Source organism: Zerene cesonia, chromosome Z, assembly GCF_012273895.1.
Source record: "Zerene cesonia ecotype Mississippi chromosome Z, Zerene_cesonia_1.1, whole genome shotgun sequence".
Taxonomy (NCBI): Eukaryota; Metazoa; Arthropoda; class Insecta; order Lepidoptera; family Pieridae; genus Zerene; species Zerene cesonia.
The window spans coordinates 7,541,345-7,558,228 of NC_052122.1; the positions used below are offsets into that span (position 1 = coordinate 7,541,345).

General features: G+C 31.9%; 1 protein-coding gene across 4 annotated transcripts in view; it reads left to right on the top strand.

The window, feature by feature from the left end:
• Nucleotides 1–16,884, top strand: part of LOC119835782 (transcriptional repressor scratch 2-like) — a 57,246-nt gene that overhangs the window by 31,686 nt on the left and 8,676 nt on the right. The window contains exons 1-2 of one of the 4 annotated variants that reach the window (XM_038360772.1): nt 1,002–1,138; nt 11,545–11,727. The exons of 1 other annotated variant lie outside the window; for it this stretch is intronic. In XM_038360772.1, coding sequence (XP_038216700.1) covers nt 11,625–11,727 — 103 coding nt within the window. In that variant the 5' untranslated portion in view covers nt 1,002–1,138; nt 11,545–11,624. Of the gene's footprint in view, nt 1–691; nt 1,139–11,544; nt 11,728–16,884 lie in introns of those variants that run through there. 2 more of the 4 variants (XM_038360774.1, XM_038360770.1) reach the window with 2 other exon arrangements.

A 16,884-nucleotide genomic window follows, 5' to 3' on the forward strand; every position in this document is an offset into this window, starting at 1 on the left:
CAGATTCGAAATTCAAATGTAATATTTTTTTATAATTAAGTGTAACAGTATTTATGGCCAGACTAAGTATAATAACAATTTCTTTTTATGACGCAATCGCATGGCAACATATTTTCTTTTTCAATAAAATGCGAGTAATTCTATGAGATCATTTTTTTTTACCGACTTTGGTAATAAAATTTCATCATATAGACAACATTTGTCTAAATGCGCTAACAACGGCTGTTGTTAAAATTAACTTTAGATGAAGTTTTGCATTGAGAACATGTCACCTATTTTAGTTGCTTATTCCCTAGCACCCAAATTAATGTATTATTGTAGATTTAAGATTAGAAAATAGCAATTTTAAAAAGGTCTGGTTCCAAATTCAGTTCTATGCTTGTAGAAAACTTTTAATAACGTAAAAGGTTTTATAAGTAGAAGAGTAGATAATTAATTGGTTTTTAATCCGAGTTTTTTTACTTAAATTGAAGTGCATAAATAAAAATATTTAGTATAATTAGCGTGTTTATTGTTCTAAATTTGAACGCAGAGGGAACATTCTTCAAGTTATCTTCGTAGCATCCTAAGTGTAAGCGATTAATATTAATAGGAGAGGTCGGCTGCGTGCGTGGCGGCGGGGCAAGGCCGCACGCCGCAAACGGCAAAGCGTCCACTGGTTGATCGCGGGATTGCTGCGTCGTCGGTCTCCGCAAGTGGCGCTCAAGTTGGCGGCGGGTAAAGTTTGTGCGGCATGGTGCGAACGCCACCCGCCACCCATACCGATCGAAGGCGCGGCGCGCGCACCACCCTACCCTCAATATATATCGCGAGTCGCACGGCCGACCCTCACAACGCAAGAGGAACGCGTGCGAACGCCCATAACGCCGCTCGCCTGGGGCGCCGCTCTTTCTCTTCTCTCTTTTTCTCTGTTCGTCTGTTTCTCGCTGATGCAGTCGCGCTGAGGCCGATGCAGGCGCCGCCATGCCGCGCTGCCTCATGGCCAAGAAGTGGAAGGTGGCTCCGGCGGGAGAGCTGGTCGATGAGTCCGACGAGGAGATCGACGTGGTCGGCGAGGGGCGCGGCCGGAGCCCCGCGCCCGCCGCCACCGCGCCGGGCCCTTCGCCACGCGACCCAGAGCCGACGCTTCTCTACAACGGTAAGCACTTGTTACTCATGCTATCTTCGTGCCTGGCTAGAACTTTACACAGATCTGCGATCACCTCGCGGCGGCCAAACAATCTCTACTATGGATCCATGGTAAAATATACACTTTTACTGTTCATCTTTATTGTGCCTCATAGATTACATTTCGTCGAAAATACTTCGAAGAAACTTCGGCGTTCACAAACAAAAAAAACAATTGTTAAATATTAATGTAACGTAAGTATATTATTTAAGATGTTTGAGAAAATCATGTTCACATATAGCTTAGCGACTGCCTTGTTGGTTTGCGAATTTTAATTAATTTTTTTAATAAATTAAAGTAGCTAAGCGCATGCGAGGTTGTATTTACAGTCATCCAAACATTTTTATGAATTTTGTTTATTGAATTTTGTTGATATTTACAAAAAAACAAGAAAAAGTTTGTCAAAAATATAAAATTGTACAAAGATCATGAATATGAAATCAGAAATGGGAATGAAAACATCACATAAGGATACCAGATAGAATCAAGCATTCATTAAAAATACGATCCGAAACAATATTAAATTAATGAACTGAAATAAATAATACCCACCCACAAGAGCTCGTGAATTTTTTTTTAACGTTACATAAGAAAATATTATTTTTCCGATTACCTACAATGGTTATAACCATTGTACTATCTACCTTTTATGTTTATTATATTAGCTACAATGGTTATAACCATTGTAGGTAATCAACAAAAATGTTCCAGTCTGCCAATACGGATTTTCAATTAAATTTATATATATATATATATTACGGTCTGGCACTGTTATAAAATTAACATGGAAGTGAATTGAGCGTCATGCGAGACTCAGCTAGTCTGGCTACCTCCTCTGCTTTTATATCCATTAAATTTATATTACTAAAACCAGACTATAAATAAAGAAAAACAATTGCAAATTAAACTGTAACACTTATTTAAAGTTACAAAGAAAAAAGCAAATAATGCGACTAATAAAAAATACATAACAGTAAATTAACTCTTTCCTGTCTTTGGTTTGAAAACATTAAATAATTAGCTCCTTTATTCAGCTTTATTTAACTACTTTCATAAATATATAGTAAGTATGATTAGCATAGAATTTCCTTATTATGAAACTATTTATAAATAAACTCAACGATTTGCAATTATTCATCATTTTATAGAAGCCCTTTCTAGATTTGAGAATGCACAATAATAACTTTATTCAAAAAATTATAAGGAATGCAATTTATTTCAAATTTGGAACATGTGCTACATGCTAGTGTTCCATATTTAAAAAAAACAATTTACAATCTATTTCATATTAGTCTATTCTGTCGTCAGTAATTTTGTAAAAGTATAACTCATTTTACGTTGATTTTCGCAAAAAAGAAAAAACGATCAACTTCTTTTTATAACCGCACTGATATCGTTTAGTAAATGGCGTATCAGATTACGCTATCGCACTTACCGGGTTTTGGGTTACGTGGCAGATTTTTGTTCATCAATACAAACCCCAATTTGATAAGTTTTTCTCGAAGAATACATCTATTCGACCTTCCTAGCAACTCTGATCGATTGATAAAACATGTGAGAAAATTGTAAACATAATATACTTTTAAGTGATCATTTTTCAAACAAATGGCCACATTTTTTGTTTTTTGTTTCATCTCGAACACGAATCATATCGATTACAACTATAATGGAAGTATTATTATACGCATGCTGTAGTCCAAATAACGAGAATTGTAGTACCTTATCATGCTATAAAAAATTGAAATTCATGTAATAATTATAAAATTGTTAATGCTGATTTAGTGAGCATCTGCTTTGTTAGAGAATTTATCTTTTTCTCTCTACAAACGGACGGCGGCAAAAGCTTGTAGGTACGTTGTAACGGCGGCCTAATATAGATTTTCTTACCGAACGTAGAGCTTCCGTAGTTGAACGCCGTAGAGTATACGTGTTAGCACAAATAAAATGATGCAATAAAATGGTTCAATGCTGTTATATTCAGAGACGTTGTTTCAGTTGCATTAATTATACTGGTTGATTGAAAAGTCATTAGTTTGAAACAAATTTTACTTGTTACATAACTGTGTACATAAATCCAACTTGTAGATTAACTAAAATAGATTTGATATCTATACTTAAAGTAAATTGTTTTCTATCATTCCTTGTTTTTAACTTTTATTTCTTTAAAAATACAAATCAGCGATCGTGGTTTTGTTAGAAATAATCAATTTCCTTAAAAATTCTGTTCTCAATTATAAATTATCAAGTTCTTAAGAAATTATGTTTCGTTTTTAATACCACTTCCTAATAAAATACAATGAAACACTGTTCTAATTACATGTGCCTATAAAAAGAAATAAATATATCATGTATCGCGACATGTGACGGTCGTTGTTCGTACATCCTGTCAGCTTTTACCGAATATTCCTCAGCGCTATCATGTCGAATTCTCTAAGGCTTAGTTCCCGAATTTCCCAAGCGTAGGTACGTCACTAGCAGCTTTATAGTATGCCGAGCGTATACGTTGAACTTTTGAACAATTTCCAGGCAAGTAATTCACTACAATTGTATTTGTACTACTTGCATTGTTTGCAGCGCGCATTCGTTAGAGGTCCCACCCGTCTGCAGAACGGACATAATGGAACTAGTGTCCCAGAAAAGCGGATTACTACATGGCAAGCAAGCTATTAAAATACACTCAGTATGGCATGTGTAATCTCATTAAGCGGAAATTTTATTATGCATAAACGCGCGTTACACACAAAAAAAGTATTGGACTGATATAACATGCGACTTAACAGATTTCAATGCTATACAATAGGTAACGATCATTTCATTTACACTTTTATAACATACGACAACCTTACGGATAAGGCTGTAATTTAAAAATTACTTGCGACATCTACCTTGTTATTACTTTCCGCGATTGTTCCTTATTAGAGACAGCACTGATTCATGGTGTAATAATACAGGCAGGGGTTTTTTTTTATTTTGAAAATCAATGGGTTCGATTAATGGGGAAGAAACGTGATTTTTCAAAAATCTAGTTATGCAATTTGTATTTTTTTAATTTGTATTGCGTGTGTTTGTTTGTATAATTTGCGAGCGTGGGAGACGAGCACGCTTCGGCACGAGTTGGGCCAGCTCGCACCGGGGAAGTATTTATATCTATAAAAAAAAAAATCGCTCCATGCAATGGAGTTACTATTTTAATTTTTTTTTAAAAAGGATAAAGGAGAAATTATATAAGTTTTGTCTGATTAATTATTTATTATATTTATTTTTTTTAGTATTAACCATGAAAAAATACAGGAATGTCGCGGTAACAAACAACAAATACAATCCAATGATGTAAATTTTAAAACGGAAGATTCTAAATCGTCAAATACCAAAATGGCATGTTTTTACCATTGAAAACCATATATCCGATGAAGCAGTATTTTTTTTTAAATAAACACTTTTTCACGTTACTCGTGACTATAAAGGACATTTGTCCACATTTGGTTATCAAAAAAAAACTATGATCAATTGAAATTCAGATCGTGAAACGGAATGCTAAAAATATTTCATACGGAATGCTGAGGACATATATACCTGAATTATTTCGATGTAACATTTTTTAGAGTATTGAAAATGACAAATAATTTTTCGTAGTCTTTCTTGAAAAGTTGTAATGCTACATAAAATCCATAGGTACAACGTGAACAATTTTTAGTTGATACGAAGGTAGACATAGATATTATACAATAAACTATGCAAGCAATTACCAATAACCTTCGAATGCATCTGACTAATTAATTGAAATAATCTCAATAGCGAGCTAATCGATGGTAATCGCAGACAGCAACACAAAAGCTTACAATTTAATTATTATGTTTTAATTTTTTTCTTTCAATCGTATCATAGTGCAGCTATACTTATTTACTGTTATTAATTACAGTAAAACAGTTTTTCTTTGCTTATCACACAACAAGTACGATCGAGCGTAGGTATCTACCCTCCGGTGTCAACTAGAAGCCTTACAAGATTATCCGTTTAACGATTTCTATTAGACTTTAGGGTGATATTATTTTATGCAACAAGTAGAAAAGCCATTGAATAACGCATGCTTTTAATTGTTCTTGATGGGATAAGTTTTGTGAAAGATACTCGGGATAGATATAGTACCATCTATTATGCCGTAATATTAAACCTGTATTTTATCTAACTACGTATCTAAATACCATATTTATTGTTAGTCCAAAATTTTCAAAATCTTATTAATACTATGAAGCGGTCAACGTTTTTAAAATCTTGATTCAAATATGCTCTTATTTAAAGGACGCTACGTACAAATGTGTATGACCAAGCATCTTTACGGTGGATCCATAAAGCTTTGTGGCGAATTTACCGTCTTTGACATGCCTTTATACTACGTTAAAGGTATTTTAAGTGACCCAAATAGTCGACTCCTGGCTATACTTCGATATGTCTGTGTGAAGACAGTGAAGATACCCTATAAGTTAGAATTTAACTTGAAATATGAATTGTGATAATGATTTCTTGTTAAAATAATAGTATTTGATATATAATGCTACAATGGTAATCTGTTGAGGCAATATAACCACAACATTTTGATAACAATTAACTGCTATTATTGTCAATTTCCGATCAGTGCACTATCACTGGACTAATTGTCCGTAGTTTAAGCATAATAGAGAATGAGATATAATGGAGTTCTAGAAGATAATATAATATTAATGCTGAAGAATTTGTTTGTTAGTTCAAATCTACAAACCAGTAATTCCTGAGATTCAATTTAAATTTGATTCAATTTCAATTCGAACCCCAATTGAAATCGAATCAATTGGAAAAGCAATCTATCCGTTTGCGAGTTACGATGCCACAGACAGACAAGCAGAAAGACTTCGATGTAAAACCCCCTTTTCGCATCGGAATTCAAAAATTTAATTTAACAAAATATAAAAATATTCCAGGTGTCCCATTCTATAACTATTTTCAAATGTATGACATGATATTAAAATTCGATAAGAAATTTAATGCAACTAGAGCACTAAGTGCCGATTTGATAAATAATTGATACTATTAGAAAAAAAAAGATACAGAAGACCATACGAGATATGAACGTTAAAAAAGTCAGTGGTTTAATTTATTATTTATATAGATTTCTAAAATTATGATTATTATTATAATGCAGAGTAATTACCATCCAGCATTGAGTACTAACACAAATACTAACTAGAAATGTAATTATTCTCTAGTAACATTGGAATAATTTAATTAAACCATGCATAGTATTTTTTAACTTACTTCAAACGGGATTTATACATCGTATTCTACGTAACCACGCTCAATAAAAAGTATTTCAAACGACAACCACTTATTATTCTATGGTGTTGCCATAAATAATATAATAACCAAATAATATAATGACCTTTTAAATCTGTTACAAACTTTTTCATTTTTAAATCCTGTACGAATAACCGCACTGCACTGTTAAGGTGGAATCAAAAACAGGCTTTCGTGTTTTTAATATAAGATATTGAAATTATATTTACATAATATTGCGTTGGCGTGTTGGTCACAGTCCGTACATTGTTGGGCTTCAATTTCGCTTTATCCTAACAAGTTTAGAGCAGCAAATGCGGCACTTTACAACTATGACGAAGTGGGAGCAAACTTGAAGTGAATTTAGTTGCTTATGCAAGTTATGAAATTGCATCTCTTAACTTTTATATTACAGGAATTGTATGAGCAAAAAGGAAGTTATATTAATTTTTTTTTCTCTTTCATGAGAAATTGGAAAGCACTTAAAAGAAATCGATAAAATAAGTTTTCAATGGCACTTTTCTCAACACTGAAAGTTTTCTGTATCGAGCTATAGCTCGATATGATATATCATAAATTATTATGCTATAAAACGTTCAATATTATAATTGCATTGTAAAGACATATTTCTTTTTATAATTTTTTTTTTGAATATACCTATATTTTGCCGGTAAAAAAATAACATCAACACATAAGTTCTATTTCTTCGTATTACCTTGTCTTATCTCACATTGTTCATTTTTTGTGCATATGTAATCTCATAACTTTTTAATTGCTTAGAAAAAACGATACAAGGTATATTTTATGTTCTAATGTTCTTCGGTTCCTGTAAATTACTAATATGTCCAATTAGGCAGTCGCATTCACATCAGTCTGCTCTGCGGTCAGTTTGTTGGAAAATGTAATATAATATCATAGCCGAAGTAATTGGGATCGTGAGCTGTGCTCGCTAGCGCACGCTCCCAATTACCGCTGCTGTTGAAATTTTATCAGCCCTTCGTTGTAAGCATATTATAATTTGTAATACACCGGTATTCCACTTGATGGGCAATTATGGTCTCTTAGCTGATAGATTAAATAGATACAATTGCACGCAGACGAATAGTAGGTATGACATATACATGTAGCTACATTGAATTGATAGGGTCTCATTAATTTTGATGTACCGACCCTAGCATCGCTTTGTTGGTTAGTTCGTCCCCTTTTACAAATCGATACTTATACTGCAGGTGTTGATGTAGGAGAAATATATGGAAATAACTATAAAGCAAATTGATTACTAAACAGAACGCTTATTCGGTTATAAAGAATAAGGACATGTAATAAAATGGGGAACATATTGAGAGTAAACGTAGGCGGCTCTTTAGTGAGAATTGTTTGTGCTAAATCCATTTTCCTTATGTCCTGAAATTTATTGCCACGAGCAGATGTTGCTAAGCTGTCTCCTTCTCGCTTCCACATTTTGTTTTCAGCAGCGCCCTACGTAAATATTAGACATTGCTTTCGTGAATATGGCTGTATTTGGCTAGTGGTAAGGTCCTGCAAACTTTTTCCTTTCAATATTGTGCTCATGTATCAGTATGAAGCATTCGAATAAACTTCATTATCTTATTATATCTTATCATTATTACTATACATTTAAGCATTTCAATGCTATAACACTAAAAGTTTAAATTGTTATACACGCAATTGATCTATGCTCATTCCTTAATTATTTTCGTGCTTTTAAAATTGTAAAGGCCTAAATACCATTGCATACTTTTTCACTCACGAAATCAACGAGTTATTATGCTTGGGGATATCATATGTTGTATCATAATATTTATTCTAATATGTACGTTGATGTAGTTGTTATTTCTGAGAATGCAAAAAGGACACATATGGACTGCAACTATACGCTATTTTAGTTCGAAATCGATGAAACTAATTGCATTGTCATTTACGGTGTCGACGTATCGAAAGAGAATTCCAAATCAAAGGAACAGCATCTGTTTAGGAGTTAATGCAATAATTTAATTAAATTTGTCTTTTAGATCCATTCTTGGGTCTTCGCAAATATCGACAGTAGTTCAATTAGTACAGAACTTGCAAATGAAGCAATAGTATGTAAATTATTTATTTTTCTATTCTGTGTATTCAGGTAATATTGTTTGTAATCCCATTATAAAAATGTACCTTTTGTAAAGCTATCTCTACTTATTAAAGATTAGGTACAGCATTACTGTAGTAAACTGTTTTAATTGTGTATTTCATTCAAGTAGAATGGAAAAAAACTTTATCAAGAGAACAAATCACATAAATAAAAAATAATAAATGAAATAATTTCATGAAGTGTTTGCTTATTCTCGAATTGTTTTTTCTTATTTCTTAGTAGGTATTTCAATTAAGCTATATAGTAAAGTTAGTAGTTAAGAGAATGTATAAACGGTGGGGATAATAAATAAAAATGAATATATCGCTACCCAATATAATAACGTACTATAACATAAATAATTCGAGTAGATTATGGTATAGGATTGGAGAGAAGTTATTTTTCATTATTCTTAAAAAAAACTCTAATTTGATATCTATTACATAGATCAGATCGGACACTCCATTAAAAATACACAATATATAAATATTTACTTGGTTATACTTAGCAATAAAATTTGATCAGAAATTACAAACAAACCTTATATACCAAATTTTATCAGACAGCTTAATAAAAAATATACGAATGTACCTTATGCTCTGATACTCAATACCGATGTATGAATACAAACATAAATGTAGAAATGGACTAACTGAAATATTTGTTTATGAATTTGTTCTGTTACTAGTAGTTTAGGTCTACCGACTCACTCACCCACGAACGCATTTTTTTTTAAGATTCGGTTTCGGTATATATAGGGTAAACCGGAACCCTGTTACTAAGACTTCACTTTCCGACTGTCTTTCCGCCTGTCTGCCTGTCCGTCTTTCAGACACCTGGCTATATCTCATGCATCATGATAGTTAGACAGATTATGGATGGGTGATCATTTATTGTAGTTGCCCTGTAGCGTAATATATATGGAACCATTAGAGCAGCAAGTTCGACTCGCCTTTAACCGGTTTTAATCACAGTACTATTATAAATGTAAAAGTTTGTTAGTTTGGATGTATGTCTGTCGATCACGCTGAAAGTACTAAACGGATTTTGATGAAATTTGGTATACTGACATGGTATGAGCTGACTTGGGTGATAGGATTCTTTTTATCCCGATTAAATGTATGCCCTTGTGATTCAACAGGAATTCTGATAATCATTGATGTCTAGGCAGAGCTGGGCGAGCGTCTAGTTACATATAATAATATGTCATATCATGATTAACTTTAAAAAACTTTGTCTTCCATAACATATGTAAAATTAATTGGCTTCCACAAATCAATCGTGAAGCAACGTGTTTTTAAAAATTCAAAAAACCACCATTCAAAATGACATTATAATGTTATTTTATGACATCCTCCCAGAGACGAAGTTATTACTATTTTTTGTTAGAATTGATTTCTTAGCAAGTGCAGGTAGGTAAATCAAAATAAAAAATCGTATAAGTAAGCTCAGCTGTGCATGTTTTTAATTTTCTATATATTGATTGTCCGTGCCGTGCACGTGACACAGTTCCCTCGTAAGAGGTATAATTAACATAAATATTGGATTTGTATGTAACTCGTGTGCTAATGGCTCAATCAAAACAAACTGAAAAAATGACATCTGTATTACTTTTCATGTACATTTAACAACTCATATGCAAGATTTATTTTAAAGAATAAAAAATAACAGTAGTCTACTTTCAAAAATAAATATAATAGCTAAATCATAAATGTACTTTTTGGTTAACTTAAAAAAAAAACAAATTAGACATATATAAGAACTGGAATAAAGTGCCCAAATACTGAAGGGGTAGGTCTTATATAACTCAAAGTTTAATAAGTATAGTATTATTTGAAACGTCAATATAAATTCCGTGATTTATTGAACAATAAGAGCTATAATTTTTTCGGGCTTTCTGTTCTAAGCTCTCATCCTCATTCATTGTACCCTTTAGCACGGCGTCTTGTTCACTTATATCTTTGTATTTATTTCTCCCACCCATTGACCCAGAAAACTGAAGCACAGTGAACTTTTCTTCACATGACGTTTGAAGTTATTTTGTTAACGAATAGAAACGGAATTCATTAAAAAATATGATACATTTTATATATATTGAGTTTATTTTCACATTTTCTTTATATAACTAACAAGTATATGCATGGTCCAAATCAGCCATAATGTTTCCAATGACAGAGTAGCTTAATAGTATTAAATTTATAACAAAACCAAGTTTACTTCTCTTAGATACACGTCATGTATAACTCTCGTCTCATGTAGGAAGAACAAAGATGTTTGTGTAGGTAGTTAGAAACATAAAGCCATGAGAATTCAAAGCCTTGCTTTCATTTGCATGAATTCATGTTACTTGAGTATACATAAATGTATTTCCAGACCAAGCAACACTTTAACTAATTGTATTTTTATGGATTATCTTTACTGAAATTTTCTTAAACAAATTAATCTATGCTTAAGAGAAACGAAGATGAAAACTACGGAATATCAAATACTTACTAATAGGAGGTGACGTAATGTTGTCAGAAAATGTCTCTGAAAATTCCTTATAGCTTTATTAATTGTAACGTTGTTTGTAAATATCATGAATTAAAATGTTTCAGGTTTCAGTGATTTAATAAAATGTATTATGTATTATGAATTGCCTTTGTTTTACTATTGCTTCACTTGAATTAATTCCTAGAAAATGTTATGCTCAGAGAGCATTTCAGCTGCGTCGAACTCTTTTTATGATTATAATAGAAAGTTTAATGAAATATTATCATATAAATGCAATGGTGGTGATAATGAATTACTTTAATAGAATAATTAGAAGCATTATTTAAGCACAGACATATGAGTATGTAGGATAGAGAAATCTTAACACTTTTAAGGTTCGTGCATAAACATTTTATACTCCTATGCAAGTGAAAGAGCTTAAACTACTCGTGTGTGTATTTTCTAGGAAATCAATCGAGTAAGCGTCCCGATCGCATATGAAACTGCGTCAACAAGTACTCTGTGCTCCCTCGCCCTCCGGTTGAGATGATGGGGAGTGTGGGAGGGACGGAGGGGCATGTGGGGTGTCGAGGGGTCGAGATTCAACTGGTGCAATGCGGCGTACCCCTTCGCTCATCCCACTGTCCCGGTTTGTTTTTGCTATTGTATCTGCGGCGCACAGTTGGCACGCTAAGCGTTGATTTTGTTAGTTTCTTTTGTACCAGTAGGTACCTTAAATGAGGGTTGGCTGGTCATTATTCCGCTTATTCCCTATTTGCCCGTAGCGACCGTTTATTGAGATTGACCGAGTTAATTACGTCGCTGCTTGAACGTTGAGACTCCTGAAATCTAATTCACAACCTCAGTAAAACTCCCATATCTTCCAACTACGTTTCAATTCATTTACCCTATTACAGCACTACGTATTCTTATTCCTATCAAATTCACTATATTCCTGTATACTTGAATTTTTTTATCTTCTTTCTTTTCTAAACAATTACCTTGTTATCTATTTATACTTTGCACTTCTAAGTATATTAATGCAATTTTACTCTATGCCTTTTCACTACACTATTTTTTCTAAGTATAGGTTGCTATTATCATTAAGAATGTCGCTTAATGTGTAGCGCTCACTATTTGTAACTATAACTAGGTAATAGGTATGTATATGAGTAAACCTTAAACATAATTAAGATTTACCTATATTAATGGTTATATTAAATGTGTATATCCATGGCATTATCTAAACGAGATTCAAACAAGCTCAAATAATTGCAAAAACTTCAACTGAATTTTAATTGAATTTCACGGGAATATTTGTAATATTTTTTGATCGCTCGCTTCTTTCGATATGCTTCTTCACAGGCGAGGCGTATTATCAAGCGACTGGAATGTAATTTCAAGACTATAAGACATTGTTTTAAATATAATATTAACCAAAATTCAATTCAGAAAATCGAGTTAAATAATCGGAAAAAAATTTTTTTTTGTAGGCCACTTAAAAATATGAAATGTTTGTTTTAATTCATTCATTTTACATTCGTACCTATTTTATATACATTACGAAAAAAAAATTATTCTCACAAAAGAAATAGACATATTATATTAAGCAGATTCAGTATGAACTACACAAAGCACTGCGGGCTTAATGCGGTAATGTTTCGATTCAATTCATGGCTGTATTTGAAATTTGGCACCCATTCAATACTTTTACAGATGTATAAAGTTTATCATATATAATCATAAATTGCAGTTCGTTTTTGTGACTGAAAATTTTTTGAGAAATGTGGCTATACTGTATAATTTTCTAATCGAACTCAGGAGGAGATTTATTAAAGTACAAAATAGCATATATCTATGTAGTTATGCAGTTGTGTTATACGTGAGGTAAATGTTATAAATACCTATATAGAAGTTCTTCTACAGAGACTGAAATAATTAATTAGCACCGAAATAATTTACACTGTAAACAAACGTTTACTTTGAAATGCACAGACGAGTTTATTTGACTACGTGGCTTCTATTAGTTTTATGGATGCCACTGTTGCCTATTTAAATATTGGATCATATAAACACAATTTGGTAATGGACATTTTCATGAATTTCAGAGAACATGCTTTTGCTTTCAAATTAGAAATAAGATGGTACTTAATAAAGCATTGCTTAATTGAACTCTAAAAATTAATTAGTATTTTTTATTCGTATATTTTTTTTTCAATAAATAAGTAAAATGTATCAATTATATTGCTATGGTGAAATATTCTGAAATTGTTAATAATGAAAAATTTATTTATGGATCTTTATGGATTTATAACTATAAACAATTTCGTAAGTTAAAAACATTCGTTCTTACGAAATACACGTTCGTCAATACAATGTTTGAAGTTTTATATAACTCGGTTAAACTTATAATATTAGTATTATAACAACAACATTGCTGAAGTTACTGACGAGTTACAGCTTAGCTTGTCTGACGCCCAAATAAATTTATAATGATGATAATGACAAAGTTTTTAACAGTAACTTTTGATTAGCTAATATTGTTAAAAGTTATTAAATATTTATGACTACGATGCTTTAAATACTCATACTAATTGGTGTTAAATTGTTGAATAAAAGAACAAATAGCTAGCGTACAAAATACCAAAATAAAATAACAGTAGTTATTCATTCCCGTGCAGTATTTTATTACAACAAATAAAAGCAAATTGCAGGTTGGTATTGAATAAACGTGTTAACATAAATGATTGGACGAAATATTTAATTGTGAAATTACTTTATTGAAAATTGCGTGTTAAAAATTGCCTGCGGCATAATTGTCATGCCGGCCTTTGTTTCATAAATGCAATGTTTTATAAATTGTTAATCGTAATATCGGTTATGAATTATTATTGGTTTGATATATTGGTATTATTTTCAAAATTGTCAGTTGATATTTATTATAAGTGAGATATATTCATAACAAATGCTTAATTATTAGAAAATGCAAAGCAAGTTTCTAATCTACTATAAATAAGGAAAGATTTAATAGGAGAGCTGTTCACCTTTGTTTCTGTATTTTGTGTTACCAATGTTGCTTTAACTTTGTAACTGTTAACGTAAACAATGTTAACAAAGTTCGCTCATAGTACACAACTACGGCGCAGCGTGTTAATTTTTTTAACAATGAACCAGAGTCTGTTTATGAATTTGCGGAGAAAATTGAAATCCATTTTCCGCAAAAATTAGTTTCTGTGCTTAGCATACTACTAAGTTTCATTTTTGTTATTCGTTTTAATTTTATTACGATTTCGTGTGATTTATTCGGTAAATATTATTGTAAAACCTTTCAAATTAATGGTATTATTAATTTAAGTAGTTATTTTATTTTTGATTGATGTCGTTTTAAGCATGAAATTATCACATTATTTATTGAAAAATTGTATAATTAGGAGTTATACCTTTACATAAATTTGAAAAAAACCTAAGCTACACCTCTGAATTCACATACGCGTATTTGCCGGCGAACTTCGAGCTACGCGGCGATGAATTTAAAATTTAAATAGTAAAGGTGCAAACGAGCTGAATTGAATTACTTGTTATCCAACAAAACATGCTACACACGAAACATACCTGTTGATTTCAAAAGCAAGTGTTCTATGTAAGCATTGTTGCTATCCGGCACGAAAGTTCTTCCCATTTATACAAATAGGTTATTGTAAGCGAGATACGGTTGTCGATTGTTTGCAGCAATCGATTAGACATCAGTTGTAGGAAGCTGGCGGTGGAATAATTCGACTAGTAAACGCTAAATTACATGCTATTGTTCTAGTAATTAAAATCGGCTGCGGTTTGACAAGTTGATGGAACGTAATTTTCTCAGTGCTCTTCCTAATTCATGTAATAATTACAGTTTGGCGAGATAATAGATTGTTATTCAGAGTGTAATTGCGTGTCAAATTTAAATTATAAACATGTTGTTGTGATGCATCGAAGGGTTTATAGAAAATAATAATAGTCTATTAATTTTCCAGTCACCTTGCGGTTTTGTTTGGTAATTTTTTAATATAAAAACTAGAAGTGATAAATTGTGTTGTTATTAAATCAGGAAATCTCACAATCTTATCTTTAATATATATATTTATATTATAAACTCTTTTTTTTACAATTTGTACCGTCTAATCTTCAGTATAACACATTTACAATAAGCTTGGACCTGGCGTCGATTACGATTATAAATATGAAATAATGAAACTAAAATGTTTGTGGAAATGTCTTGCTAGGTATGATGTCTTAGTTTTGATAGAAGATGATTAACATTGGAGAGGCATGACATTCCAGTGAGTACAATCTATTGACACTTAACAGTAATATAAAAATTATTCAGAATTTATTAATTCTAATTTAATTCTGATATTACTATATTCGATGGAAAATTGATGATAATATTTATAGTCTCACGATGGATGTAGCTACTTGTAGAGGTCATGTAATATCTAATACTCTAAAACAGGAACGCTTCGTATAAAATATGATAAGCAAGCACCTCTAAGCCAGCTGGTAGTGTGTTGAGCACGAATGCTGCCCCACACGGACTCCTTGAGTATACCACAGTAAGGAACGTCTCCTATCTATAATTATTTATGATGTAAGCTTTGTTTGCATAGGAAAATACACCTTCCATTTGAATTTATTGTCCGAGGGAGCTTGTCACTTAAAGACCACATTGTCTCGTAATTTGCAAGCACACTTTTATATAAATACAAATACAAATTACAACTCACACACAACAATAATCTTAATTATTATTTTCGTGAAACAATCTTGAAGGTTAAACGTGTTACCTTATTATTATAACAAGGAAGTGAAAGTTTAATTAATTACTTATCCGTTTCTGCCCTGTGCGGGTTTATATACGCTCATGAAGAAGGTCTTGTTGAAATGCAATATATTTATGAGCTCCGCTCTCACTGTAAAAAAAGGTAAAATCATAAAACTATTTTATTTTCCAAATTAAGCACTACACGTAGCTACGAGTAAATCCAAGTAATTTTACTTTGATTTTACAATACTTTCATTAGTCAGACTAGACTTTATTATATTCCCTTGGAAACAAATTAAATAAATAGTTAGATTAGTTTCATACTTGTTTATATTAAGATACAGATTATTGATTTCAATATTGCCAATGATTGTTGCATAACAGCTAAGATTTGTTTGTGAGAGATAGCTTTAACGATAAACCAACCTAATAGATAATTACAGTGTCTATAGATATCTAGTCAGTATCATAGAACATTGAACAGTGGTTTTATTCATTCCAACAGCTATTTGCAGAAAGGTACGAAACGGTAAAATCTATAGAAAGAAAGTATTGTGCAGGCCGAGAATATGTTTAACCCTAAAATTGAGTCCTTGAAGCCGAACACAAAATTGCGTCCTTTATTCTTCACTAACACAAAAGAGGGTGTAACTCCCGCTAGTCCCCGTTACCCACACTCTCATACTCGCACTAACTAATCACAACTTGTGACCAAGTTTCATTTACTTTACTAGTCAAGAGACAACGTCCTTTGACTATTGATCTTACATTATCGTTTTTGTTAGTTATGCCTCTACCAATATAGTTAAATTATCTAGTTCATAAATCACCACAATGTTTTACAATCATTATGATAAAAATAATTCAGTTTGTAACTTCAATGGTTCAAATGATATGAAATCCTTTTGAAATGTTGTCAACGTTGTTTAATTAAAAGCACTGGTCCAAAAGAGGGGCTTTCGTGTAAGTATTGCAGGGATTTGAAAGGCTCAGAAAAAAGAGATG